Genomic DNA, 14,496 nt, shown 5'->3' on the forward strand with positions numbered 1-14,496 from the left:
CATGATCAAACACAGTCAAACACAAGGGCAGTGGAAGATAATTGCAGTGTGTGTCACGAGCTCTCACAAACACATTCACAGAAGGGATTATGGTTACAGAAAACAAGGAAACAGATTATGTGCACAAACAGCAGCGCAAGGGAGTTCAAATTTCAAAAAGCCTGCGGGCTCGACAGACGAGAACAGTCAAATTCCTGCGCACTCTGTGGATCACTGACTGAGCACTGATGTTATATATTAACCCGAACACGCCCTGGAACAGAGGCAGCTTTCCTTACCTCAAAGACATACAGAGAAACAGACAACTCTTCCTCAGCAGTCAAATAACCATCGACGGAAATCCAAACACAAGCCCAGTCTGTCGTTATCTCATCTCCTGTGCGTGCGTAAACCTTTTAGATCGATTTACTAAAACGTGCAGTTTAGTTTTTCCTCGACTCCAGCACAGCTGCTTCCTGAATGTGTGTGTGCATTTTTCTGTCTGTGTGCCAATGTATTTGTGTGTGAGAATGTGTGTGTGTGTGTGAGCTTGCAACGGCTGTGTTGCTTCCGTCTCTTTCTGGGCGGTGTATGATTCTCATTCTATCTCATCTTCCTGCTCCTTTGACAGTCATGTGATAGGGTGGGCTGCTGTGATTGGCTGGAAAAGGAGCAGGAGAGGGGGGGGGGGCTGGGGTGGATGGCCAGAGGGAGGGTAGAGCCATGGAGGAGGGGAGGGATGTCTAATGTAGAGTGTAAACAGCACACAAACTGCGACGCACACGTATTAAATGGGAAAATAAATCGTAAATAACAACATGTATAAAAAAATGCAACAATGTCAAACGAGATTGCATTTAAAAATGCGCCTCTGGCAGATCATTGTATAGCTTTATTGTTACACAACAGTTGTCAACGGTTAATGGGTTGACAAAGTGGAGCACGCACTTGCACAACATAAACATTATTTTCTCCCCCTGTATTTCTACTGATCACATTAATAGGAGTCAGTAAGGCCGATCTTTAACTAGTTTCACAGTGTGACCGTATACCCTATCCCAAACAAAGATTACTGACTAGGACAAATTAAGATTGACACTGCACCTATGACACATTTTCATCTATGAATGACAACACCACTTAAAAAAAACACCTACATTTTCTTTAAGCCATCACTTTTCTATTTGTATCATAAATAGTATATACACCCATTAGGCTTAGCTGGAAATGTACGTTTGGCTCAACTTCACTGATAAATAAAACAGTGGCAGACTCATTTTGGCACAAGAATGCTATATTTAGATTCTGTTTGGAGGGAAGGCTGAATCAGCTCCAATAAATAAAGAAGCTACAGTAGCTTCCTCACCAAGGCGCCGAGAGCAGATCGTTTTTAGAAGAGTCTTCAAGACTAAATGGAAATCAAACTATAAAGCAAGAAATCTTTGTCCGTCTGTAATGTGAAGAAACATTCCTAAGGATGTACGTTAAGACAACCATGAAGCTTAAATTACGATTTGTATTTACGATGATACAACTTTATTCATAACGAATAACAAGTCCGCTGCAGCGAATAACTCAATGCTGGTTAATGCAAGTAAGGATTCCGGTCACTAACACAATCACACCTCCTTAAAAGCACGGTAACAATTCATCTATATTAAGTAAAGAGCAATGGCAGATGTTATTGCCAGCCAAATGGTGCCTTTAAATGTTGATGCCGCGATAAATTGATTGTTGTTTTCTTTTGGTAAAGGATGATCCATTGTTCCTTGTGCTAAGGAAGATAAGAAAGGATTGAAGCACCTTTCTTTAGCATTAATAAAATTCAGCTCCTATCAAGGCCGCCACTTAGATACTGGGTAATTTCACTCAGTTAAGAACGTTCCTAAGCAAAAAAGACTTTTGGTGGCAGACAAGACATTTTCAAACTGATAGATCTTAAAGAGCCACTCACTTTGTTGGCACACTGAACAGAGTGTGTGAAAACTGGTCTGCTTGGTAGCAAGGCAAACAGAGTGATGTTCCTCCTCCTCCTTATTAGAGCTCTGACTCAGCTCACCTGTGCTGTGTAGTTTACTCTAGACAGCACAGGTGAACCTCGTTCCTCCTCACACAGTTCATCAGAGACAAGTCAACAAGTTTATATTACCGTTTGGATTATGTATATTCCTGTAACTCTTAGTTTTATGGCATTGTGTTACTGTGTTGGGAAAACCAAAGACAGACTTATGTCTAAATTAATTTGTTCAACAATCATTATGTCTATGACACAATTTTAAAACTAGCTAACAGCAAACCGGGAGAAGTTTCCTGGGAGCAACATAAGTATATTGATTGACTATGTCCTTGTGTTATAACTTGCACTTTTTTTGCATTTTAAATGATTAGAGGTTAGACATAGACACAACTCAAGAGTCTCAGGTTATCCAGGAGGCAGTTTTCTAGTGTCCAAATAGGTAGCATGCAATGTATACAGTAAAAACATTACGTTTGACATGCTCCCTTTCAAATATACACAAGGCACTGCATGATCTCAAATCGCACTTGTGGTTTGTAAAGCGTTTAACAAACTAAATCATTTCACAAGGATGGTGCACCCCACGTTTCTCCAGCTGCTATTTCAAGTTGATTAGTGAGAACCACAGAGACTATATTTTAGACCTACCAGCTGGGAGTTTCTCAGTGCATAAATAAGACAGCACAAATGTGTTTGGTGGAGTGCCAAGAGTCTTGTGAGTGAATTGGCAAGCGCAACAACTTGGGAGTGTGATTACAGAAAACACTAATCATTAAATGACAACAACAAGAAAGTGTAAGATGGAGATAAACTATATGCGAGATGTTTTCAGTGTATGCAGCTGTACAGTATGTACTTACTGTAGCAGCTCTGCATCGGTGAGTGTGGAGGACTGCAGCAGGTGGAGTATGTGAGAGGAGTCTGAGGATGTGCTGAACTCCCCTTCCTTCCCGCCTTTGGCTGTCAGCTTGTAGAGACTGGAGCAGCTGAGAGCTAGCTCCAAAGCATCCATCCAGCACCGGCCTGATGAGACGGGAAAGAGCGCCTTCAATAAATGCTTGTAAAAATAATTAATCAAAAATGCTAGATATACACAAGCACAATTCAAACTGAAGCAAGGACATACAAGCCTCACCATCAGACTCAGACGCAGCTCTGAAGATCAGGTAGTTGCTGGGTAGCGGCTGCGTGATGGAGCCAACGTTCTCTCCTTTGGGACCCTGAACATAAGGATGAAACGATGAGTCACGCTTCATGCCATTTTAGTCATGTTTTACCAACAGAAGCAAAAGGGCTATATGCATAATAGAGCACTGAAGACGATAATTGTCACTTAAAAATGAAAACTATTGGGTGAATACAAATGAAAGGTTACACTTACAAGAAGAGGCTAGTCTATTTATAGAGCACATTTCACAGAAAAGCAATCAACATATCAAATGCACAGAAATGAAATACGGTTACTGATAACATTGCTTTTGTTTTAACCCTGGAGTGCATTAAGCCCTGATTTTTCATTTGGCACAACTAAACCAAATTTGTATTTAAAACTCCAGTCATGACAACTACAAAGCCCCCTTCAAAGTCTGTGTTGTTACAGCTGAGCCAACAAACATGTCTGACCTTGACAGCCCAGATGGATTTGTCCAGCGGGTGGTAGAGCTTGAAGCAGAAGCCGTCCTTCTTGGAAGGTCTCTCGATCAGCTTGCACGCACTGAGCAAGATGGTGCCCACCCAGTGGTCCGATTTGGGGGTCTTATAGATGAGAAGAATTCCTGGCTTCAGGGCACACCACAGCTTGGTCCAACTCTTTAAAGAGCCACGAATCTAAAGGACAAGAGAAGAGAAAGGGGGACATGTTAGTATCAGAGCATAATGCGAGCACAAGAAATATGATGTTGTTACAGGATTGACTTGCAAGGTGCTAAAAGGCACACTTTGTTTGGAAATTACTATTACAATGATGATCAGCAAAGAGCATTTATGGCAGAAGATACAAAGCCTGAATATGTTTCTAAATATTTGTATTATTCTTGATGTCAATGTAGTAGCTTCGTCTTATAGAAACCCCCCCCCCCACCTTTAGCCAGTCGGACATGATGACAACACTGGGGTCCTTCAGTGCAGTGAACAGTTCTTTGGCTGCCCGTTTCTTCTCTTGTCTGTAGTTCTGCTTTTGAACCTGTGAAACAGAAAAAACAATGACACACAGATGAGTCATCAATGGTTACTGCTCAGAGGACTGATCTGAGGGTACCAACACTAGGTGGAAGCAGAGTCAACTAAACACTAGCAACCATGCTCTCAGTGTTCATTAACAGGATGTATTGTTGATCATTTGACACATACAAGAGGGTACACATTTAAAATAACAATAAGGTTTTCGATGGTACATTTATTTCACTGAGTTTAGACGGACAGATACATGACCTGCCCTTTAACAGTATTTCCAAACTGCATGATAATGCTTAAAATGTTTCACAACTGTGAAGGTTTTGATGTTTGTGTACCTTGAGAGACTCCTTCCGGGCCAGCTTCTCTGTGGGGGAGGGGCACTCGACACCATTAAACATCCTGGACTCAGACTGGGGGAGGGAGGGAGGAGAGGAAACAGTCAGTTTGGATAAAGAAAAGGGAGAAACTACGCAAGAACACAGCAGAGATTCTAGAACTGCATTTTTAAATGTATTATCATTTAAAAAGACATATCACCCAAACAATACACAGTGAGCTCTTGTGATATAACCCCACACGTGCCAAGACTTGCTTTCTTCTTGAACCCCACATTGATTTATTCTTCCCTTAGCCACGTAGCTCATCTGATCTGCCACAAGGTTGTATGAAGCAGGCGGGTGGCCCGTTTCAAAGCAGCTGCTAGTGTGACCACAAACCCACTAACTTCCTTGGTTAGACATCAAAGGGCCCTTACTGTTTGACGGGCTCCACTGATCAGAAGGGATTAGAATCTCAGTGTTAGATTTTGCTGCCGTTTCTCAGTTTAATTGCATAACCACTTGATCTGAATGCCCTAAACAAATAACAATCACAATATTTTTTGGTGAGCCCACACATAACTTAAGTCTTATCTTGATGTGTTAAAAAAGCCATTCTTAAAAGCGTAGTACAATATAACAACGCTGTGTAAATGATAACATGCAAGTGTTAAGGCAGTGCTCAGTCTCCTATTGTCCCATGAGGGCTTTGAGAATAGAAGAGAGGGCAAAAGGCCACAGATGCAGCTGTGCCTGTCAATTATTCCACATATAAATAAGCAATATTGCGGTGCGAGGCGAAGCAACAAAAGGAGAGGAAACAAGACAAAATGAGATTGCCCAGTTGCCAGTGGAAACATTGAATTACCACTCTTAATTAGTATTACTAAGGAATGGAAACAGAGTGTTAGAACTAATGCAACAAAGGCAGCACCAGGACATTTAGGGTCTGGGTAAAATACATGGCATGTGATGCTAAAGACACAGTTCCCACCATGGCCACGACAAGTTCAATCCCAAAGCTTTGGTGCAGTTCCTTGACTTAAATAATGTTATTAATTCCTCGTTGGGTATTGCCGATTCTTGACAAAAGTAATCCTTCTGGTTTCCATTTCAAATCCACAGATGTGACAGCTTTGTGTATTTTATGAAAAAAATGTAGGTTTGTCTACTTAGGATCTGTACTGCAGAGGAAAATAAATCATCGTAGAATACAAAAGGAAAGAAGCTCACCTAATGAGTCAGTTAGATTGAGCTGCCCAATCAGTAACTGTGTTCTTACCTTGCTGCCTGGTGATTGGGCAGGACTAAGTTCATTACTCAGCATGGAGAGACCGTTCCTGTCTGTGTCACTGCCTGGTGGGAACCCACAACACACAGTCACATACAAATGTGAATAAATCTGCGGACAGACAATTAAAGCAGGGCAGCCACACATGCAGATAATAAGCCGCAGCTGAGGTGTGTCACAGTACACCATCATTTCACACACACTGGATTCCAGTGGCACACACCTGGACTATCATACTTTGTGACATTTACATTTCTGTTGTCAGTTTTTAACCTCTTGGTACCTGAGCTGAGGTTGTAGAGGTCGTTGTCTCCTCCATAAGACAGGTTCCGAGTGAGGCTTCGGGGGTCAATTTTGGGTGGGGAGGTTGCGTTGGGGCACAGAGAAAACCTCCGATGGAACAACTTCTCCTCCTTCATCCTGACAGCCTGCACGTCCTATACAGGGGAAGAGGGCAGAGAGGAAACAGGAAGGAAATGAAGGAGGAAACGGAGGAAAGGAAGAAAGAAAACTATGATTAGAACACAATTTTCAACACAATTTTTGCACACATTTCTTCATCTATTATTAGGCTTTAAAAACAATACAAGTGATTCATCCTGTCCTTGCAGCTTTCTTCTATCGAATATAATTGGATTTGCTCCCTCGCCCTGCGTCACCATCTCTAAAGCTCTTATTCTTCACCCTCGCTCCTTCTCTCTCTGTGTATATATATTGGTCTGTCTGGACCCCCGCCCTTTCTCTCCTCTCCAACACTAACAAAGACCTACTGTACGAGGACATGTCAGCCTGTCTACATAATAGCACTGTGCGTGGCAGTGACAAGCAGATCAGTCTGCACATTGTTAGTCTATATGACGGTCAGTGTCTCTAAACAACTTCAGTCACTCAGCTACAGAGACTCAGTGTTCAACACAACTCCCACCATCATTGCCACAAATCCTCCATCCTCCCTGTCGGCCTGCCTCAACAGGGCATTGCTCGCTTCTTCAGTAAATCCCTTGATATCCACAAGGATTGCCATTTACTTATAATATGCACATCTCGGCACACAAAAGGGGCCACATGCAGCTCCTGCAGATGTGGGCCGGATCATGCTGAGACTCTGCAGCTTAATGTCGTTATCTTACAACAAAGAGAGGTTTAGTCAGATTTAAGACTACAATGCTTATAAAAACACAAGTAGGCATGGGATGACTATCCTGGATAAAACAATTACCAGATGTGCCTCATTCATTCAAATATGCTCCTTAAACGGCTCTTAAAAACACACTGGAAACACTTTTTTGTGGAGTAAACATCCTGTGTTGTGTAAAAATCAATCTTAAAAAGTAATCATAGATCTTAAGCGTCCCCTAAGAATAAACAAAGGATACAAATAAATAGCAACATTAAGTCAGTCTGTCTTTTTTCTAACATGGTCATTTATTTGTGTATTTCAAAAAGATAATCATTATTGTTTATTTGATCATGATAATTCACTCGACAGCTTCTCTATTAACTGAAAATACCATTGTGATTACGTTTTTAATCATGAGATATACAAACAAATCCTATATCCCATCCCTTCATAAAAGACACCAAACGGGTCTTTGAATAGGCCTACTACAGTAAACTAGAGACAAACACTGTGTCAAGACTTTAAGCCTCTGTAAATCTTTGTGGATTTAATGACAGGCATGTTTATCTTCTTTGACACAAAGAGCCACAATGACGTTGCATTACTTTGCCCGGTTTCTCTACCATCTCTGGTGCCTTGTTTTCTCCTCTGCTGAGCTATTTAACGATTGAGGTAGCAAACTATTGTTAGCACGTTATCAACAACTGCTGAGGGTCACGGCTGTTTCCAGACAGATTTAAACAGTACGCTGGTTCAACTGGGTGCTGGGCTGATCAGAGCAAACCAGAGCTGACGGTATACTGCTGAGGTTAATGGGGCGCAGCTGTTACCACCTGGGTCTGTCTGCACGGCCACACTGCTCTCCGCTCTGATCAATATAATCCCGTTCATTTTCTTTTAGTGCACAAACACAGTAGACAAGTCCCACTGTCTCCCAGCCTACAGAGCAGTCTCGCCTACGAGCCATCAATTATAATAACCTAGAACAGTGCGTTACATACAATTCATTCATAGAATATTTTCACAGACTGATTCATCGTTCAGCTCTCCCACACCATTCAACTGTGATTACTCTAGTGCATGAGGAATGTGCCGTTCGCTAAGGTGTACGTACTGGTAATTGATGGAAATAAAACCTGTGGGTTGACAAAGGCTTATGCTTGAAATTCAAATTGAAAACAGCATGAAGTGCTTGAGGACCCTGGCAGTTAACAAACTGTACCCTCCCTCTGCAAGTACCTAAAGTCTATGCACATATTAAAAATACACATCTGTATACACGCGCACCACTCCCTGCCTTCCTCCTTGTTTCACCCTGCCTCTGTGACTCATTCCCTCAGCCTCCTGACTCCCTTCTCATTTCTGATCTTCTGTGCCTTTCTTCCTCCTGCCCTCCACTCCTTTGTCCAAAGAGGCTGCTCTGAACAACCAAGATATGAGAGAGGAAAAGGAATATTATTTCTTATTGAAAAGGAGGATATTTTTCCGTCCTTGTGGAGCAGGTCTATAAATAGCTTTCTGATGCTGCAGTGCATGTCTGCATGTGTAGGAGAGTGCTGGGAACCCTGAGTGTGATGCAGGCTTTGTGGAAAAGAGCATGAAGCTTTGAAATGACACCACGGTACCTGCAAGGGGCGGCCAAACTGTATCAGGAAAGTCACACGTGGAGAATTAGTACCGCGTACAGTGCAGGCCCTAGGGCGGGTCAAGATGTGGGCAGACGTGCAGAGCGACGAGACAGACCAATCACAGCTGGTTGTCACATCTGCAGGGCGGAGATTCGCTGGAACTATGTGTGTGAGCATGTTACGCAGTCTAGACTGAGCATGGGTGTGGAATCCGCGCATGCTTCATGTGTTCAGTTTTGCGTGTGGGCCTGTCAGTTGAGACTAAACAGAAGCCATTCCACTGGTGATTGTGTGGAGTTTGTTGAGTGACGTAAGCATAATAAATGAGTGTGTGGATGTGCATACGTGGCCGTGAGTGTATGTGTGTTGCTGCAGACTAGAGGGAGGATTACACATGAGAAAATGCTCATCCCGGGTCTCAGCAGCAGTGGCAGAGCGGGCCACATTGAGTGTGCATTACTCACAAACACACATATGTGAGTGCACAGAACCAACACCAGCAGTTGACCAGAGAGATACAATCTAACAACATCAGAGATCTATTTTATAAAATCACACTATAATTAACAATATTTGCTTCATTGCAATACTGCTATTCGTGAGTATGTTAAAAGTTTAAGGCGACAGAAAATAATATTTAATACTTGATTTTAACACAATGATTTCAAGTACAAATATATTGAAAAAATGAGGGTACTGTATCATCTGAAGTTCAGTAATGGCCTGCTTACAGATTAAAGAGAAGATAAAGTGTGTGTGATTGAGAAAGTGTTACTGTGAAGGGAAGCATTACTGAACATGAACAGCAAAAGGACATTCAGATTTAACAGCGTGCCTAAAATCAGTATATAATATATATATTATATGTATGCTGGTAGAAAGGTGTTTTCAAGATTCATGATTATTTAATATATTGACAAAGGAGAACATATAAAAGGGATCCTGTGCATTGGCAATCAAGGACAAATTCAAGCAGTTTTTTGCTTCTCTAAGCAGCCACTGTAACTTTTAACTGACCTTCAACTAATACTGAAACACAACATTTAATATACTAAACCTCCACTCTCACAACTCACTCCACAATGCACATAACCTTTGGCAAGCTAGGCGAACCTAGACTCAATCTACAACTGCCAATGCGAGGCAGGTGCTCAGCTAATATTTACCCAGTGATAGGAACGACTTGTGAAAAGATAACGGCAGCAGGGCAGTCAATAACACACATTCCTGTGTCACACATTAACCTTGAACTATGAAAAGTAGGAGGGGTAAAACACAACAACAACAAAAAGTGTCTGACCCACAGTTACCTTGTTGAGGTGAAAGCACGTCTTGCTGTCCCATGGGGCATGCTCGTTTTTAGTAATCATTTCACCAACTGGGAGGAGGAGGGAGGGAAAGCAGAGCGAGGAGTCATGTTGACATGTTCTAACCTGTATGTTGTTAACATGCTTGACTGAGATAACAGGCATAATGCTCTCTCAGGGACACACAAGGCTGGGCTGGGGAAAGAGTGGCTGACAGTTACCATGGCTAGTCTGTCTGAGGGCCTGTGTGCACAAGGTGCCATTTTCTGGTAGAAAGGTGCTGGGAAGAAATCCCAGTGCTTTTTTATTGTTTCTATGACGACCATTTCTTGGCAACATACTACCACTGTTGTATGACAGACTTATTAGACTAAAACTATATCTTTGTGCTACCATATATTTGTTTGACATTATTTTTTCAGCAAAAACACCCACTGTAAGATGCTTGTTCTTACACTGGGTCTAAATGAACTGCTCAGTCTGACAGCTGTAGAGTAAGGAGGAGATGAAACACTAACCTACAGAAATACTCTGCGTCTGCCTGTACGATCCTCTCAAACAACAGGCTTTTTGGTCTTTATCATGATCGTTTTTGTCCCCGCTAATGATTAGGTTTCTGGCACTTTACTTCAGTTTGTTTTAATCATTCTCATTGGAATCAACTGAAAGAAATGTCGGGGATGCATATCGTTGACTTTTGTACGATACCGATACCACTGAACGATACCGATACTCAACCGATACATATCGTGATACTTTGAAAATGTATCATCCCACAATTACTCCCATGAAGCGCTTTACGATATAGTTAACATGTCAAATGAATATTAAATTCAATTGTGGGACTTCTTGGACCTTTTAGTACTGAACAAACAATAATGAAGAAAACCGATTATGGAATATCTTTTAGAACACCCGCCATCAGATGTGCCGTGTGAATAGCACATCTTGTCAATGCAAACAGACGTTATAGCACCGTTATAATTAATGTTAAACCTGAGATTCGACAAGAGAACTAATACATAATAGAATAATGGTCATGAGATCTCGGCATTGCACAAACAAACAAATCTCATCTTTAAAATCAACATTTACCTTCACTGGTGAGAGAAAACAAATCCCATCACAGTTCATTTGTGGGACTTTTACCTTTCTAGTATTGAACAAACAATGAAAAATACATAAGATATGAAGAAAAACGATTATGCAATCTAATTTATAACACCCGCCATCACGGGCCACGGACTCACTTTTAAAATTAATTAAAACAATTTTTATTTATTTTTTTAAAGTATCGAAACCGGATCTGATTTCGGTACGGTATACCGTAGCCACCAGTAACCGGTATTTCGGTAATACCGGATACCGGTATGCATCCCTACCTCAGAAGAGGCAACATGTGGATATGGGCCCTTATTATAGATTATTGCTAGAGAGGACTAAAGTTACACATTATCTAAATCCACAACCCTGAAATCAACAAAAAAAACACTGCCTGAAAATCTGCCTGAGAGACAGTTTACTCAATTGATTGAGTACACATTCACAGCACACTGGAGCAGCTGGGAACATGGTGTTGTGTTGGGTTTAAGTTGTCTACCGTCCATTACTGTGCTAACATTCTGCCTCAACAACTCTGCACTATATCAATGTTTAGATTATTAGATTAAAGTAAAAATAGTGATTAAAGCAGCACTGCAGGAGCTACTGTGGGTAAACGGTTTTACACTAGTATGGTGTGAAAACTGAACCAAAAAAACAAAACAATATAAATGAAAGTAAAAAATAAATTGTCCTCTTGTAAAAAAAGATTTCCACAGATGCTGTCAACCTGTCAACACTACTGCTTTTTAAGGGGGAAGTGTCATATAGAGTTCAGGATCCCTGATATAGAAGGCATGTTGTCCCCTCACTCCATCCCTGTCAACTACTCTTTAACATCTCTTTTACCCATGTGGTGTTCTAGTAGCATCACAGCTATGAGTCTAGTAAAAAGCTAGCTTACATGAGCAAATAACATTAAGAGTTTGAGAGAAGAAGGGACAATGTAACCCCCCCACCCCCCTGATGCCGGCAGGCGCACAACAATGCAGTCAATTTTCAAAAGGGCTGTGAAACATCTTCATCCAACTCCATTATGGGATTTCATCATGCATATTCCTAATTCAACAAGTTTGCCCTGACTGATACACTTTTCACGGATTTAAAATGTACAGCGAGACACATATTTAGTATAAAAAAGATTGCACAATACGGGAATAATTATATAATATGCAAATTAAAAGACATACATTTAACCAAATGTCTTGTGGTCTTGACTAGAAAACTTGTAATGGGCAAACTGCAAAATCTGCTAAGCTTGAGTGTGCAAGTGTGAGAGCCTTGTAATTCTGACAGGCATCATCAAGCCAGCTGTTGCTAATATGATGGCCCAGATTAAGTCCAGACACTCTCTTCATCCTTCCATCACTCCCATCTGTCCTCCCTGAGCACCCCCAACCCCGTTATCCCCCGTCTCCAGTGAAAGGACTAATGGATGGCCCTATGACCTAGATATACACCAATAGGCACACCAAGTACAGTATGTGCATCAACAATGAACTCTGCAACATACTGCAGCACTAAGACCACTTGTTTTTCTTCAAATGGAACCGTAGGGAGTGGGGATTCACACACAAGCAAGATGTGTTCTTCCATTTGCTTAAGTGCAGTGCATTTCAACCACTGCAGGATTGCTCACAGACATAGTTACTATCCTTACAATATCCACATGTTCGGTTGGCTTGATTATTTCCTCAAAAGAAACGGGATATAATTTGTCATCTACTGACATATCCTGTAAAACATGTAACTATTGTTAAGAAAAACAGTACACCTCACTAAAAAACGAACTGACACCTATATTAACATGTACTGTATCTCTCAGATAAAATGCATTCCATTTTAGCCTGATTCATAACAGAGCAACACACATCTGAATGGTCATTCAAATAAATCTTGCAAAATACAATTGTACACACTGGGCCTAGCGTCAGTCCCAATGAATGCCACGAGCAGGCATAGGCAATAGAAATATTTTAAGTGAGTGTTACAGCTGTTGTCCTGACTAAGAAATGGGAGAAGTAGCCTTAGAAACTGAGATCTAAAACAGTTCTAACTACATTAAAACTGCAAACAAATCTAAAGCTATGACTACTGTGTCTAGAAGGACACGAAGGAGGTAGAACTAGGTCAGCTGTTACCATTTAAAAAGGAGGCTAAGTTTGGGACTCTGTGGGAGGATGTGTGGTTTAGTTGTTCTATTCCAAGTCTTGCGGGGGGTGCGAGTATATTTTAAGAAACTTAAATGGAGAAAATGCCTTCCAGACAGAGTTCCCATTTGATCTTACTTCAAATAGGAAACTCCCTTTCTTGTGTGAGGTCCGTTACAAAAGTAAACCTTCACTCCACGTATACCTTAAGGTCACAATCTTCTCCGTGCTATACCCAGCATGCACCTCCCAGATGCTGCAATAGCATCTGGGAATAGTAGACCACGTTCCTAGTAGGGATGGGAATTTGAAAGCAAATGTATATTCGAATATTCGACCCCCCAAAAAACGGTTAACCGAAATGTACATATGCTATACATTTTTTTTTTTTGTACCCAATTTTTTTTCAATAATTTTTGGAAGCAAATACATACATGTTCAAATAAGTGTAGAAACCAAGTCGAATTTGTCAAATGTATTGAACTGGTGATCACAGTTTGACAGCTATAGGCCTACAGCTTTCATGTGGAGGCGATTCACAATCAGCCCAGCTGTAGAGAAGACCCTCTCAGCTGGAACGGAGGTTGCGGGTATAGCAAGGTATAGCATGTATAAGTTTAATTTGGCATAGTTTGACCTCTACACCGCACTCACTAACCTGGTCGAAATATTTCCACACATTACTCCTTTTTGACGCTATGTCTGTTGTGTAGCACTCTTCTTAGAGTGTAAATAATTACCGGACTATGACTGGTAAAATATGTTGAATACCGGCAAAACTAAATCTCCCCAGTCAAAATGTCTATGTACTTTGCCGCCACACACGGTTGCCAAGCAGCGCTTATTGTTGTTTAGGCTGGCCACTCATGTGTCGCGAGTGTTGACAGGGGGCGGGGGAGCACGCTCATGAACCTCGCAACTGCTGCGGTGCTCATTTGCGCCGCATTTGGGCATAAGATGAGGTTTGAGTCTGCGTGATCTGCGTGTAGGGAGGGGCAGCAGCCATATCATTGGCTAGAACTAGCTAGATCTGATGGATTTGGACATAAACACGAGTGAAGTATAACCGGACGCGAGAGAGAGAGATCAGCACCTGCAGCTCTGCCCGCTGTGAGGGACCGGTGTGCGGAGCAAAACACACCTTTACACGTCAACTAACACATTTAATTGAATAACATTGAATTATTCAATTTGATAATATGTAATCAACTTAGGCATCACTCATCAATCCCAAAAAAAAAATGTAAAAAAAAAAATGTGTAAAAATATTCATAACTCATATTCGAATACATGAATAATTATTCGAATACCTGAATAATTTCGAATATTCGATTAATCGTTCCCATCCCTAGTTCCTAGTCCATGAACCTCTATTAACTTACTTTAGGTCTAGCTCATTTGATGGGGAATT

General features: G+C 41.3%; 1 protein-coding gene across 3 annotated transcripts in view; it reads right to left on the reverse strand.

The window, feature by feature from the left end:
• Nucleotides 1–14,496, reverse strand: part of osbpl5 (oxysterol binding protein-like 5) — a 71,785-nt gene that overhangs the window by 12,764 nt on the left and 44,525 nt on the right. The window contains exons 3-10 of one of the 3 annotated variants that reach the window (XM_034215877.1): nt 9,838–9,905; nt 6,063–6,218; nt 5,771–5,844; nt 4,507–4,581; nt 4,077–4,178; nt 3,620–3,823; nt 3,132–3,216; nt 2,857–3,019 (exon numbers count right to left, since the gene is read on the reverse strand). In XM_034215877.1, coding sequence (XP_034071768.1) covers nt 2,857–3,019; nt 3,132–3,216; nt 3,620–3,823; nt 4,077–4,178; nt 4,507–4,581; nt 5,771–5,844; nt 6,063–6,218; nt 9,838–9,871 — 893 coding nt within the window. In that variant the 5' untranslated portion in view covers nt 9,872–9,905. The remainder of the gene's footprint in view (nt 1–2,856; nt 3,020–3,131; nt 3,217–3,619; nt 3,824–4,076; nt 4,179–4,506; nt 4,582–5,770; nt 5,845–6,062; nt 6,219–9,837; nt 9,906–14,496) is intronic. The other 2 variants (XM_034215878.1, XM_034215879.1) reach the window with 2 other exon arrangements.

The sequence above is a fragment of the Gymnodraco acuticeps genome, unplaced genomic scaffold (genome assembly GCF_902827175.1).
Source record: "Gymnodraco acuticeps unplaced genomic scaffold, fGymAcu1.1, whole genome shotgun sequence".
Taxonomy (NCBI): domain Eukaryota; kingdom Metazoa; phylum Chordata; class Actinopteri; order Perciformes; family Bathydraconidae; genus Gymnodraco; species Gymnodraco acuticeps.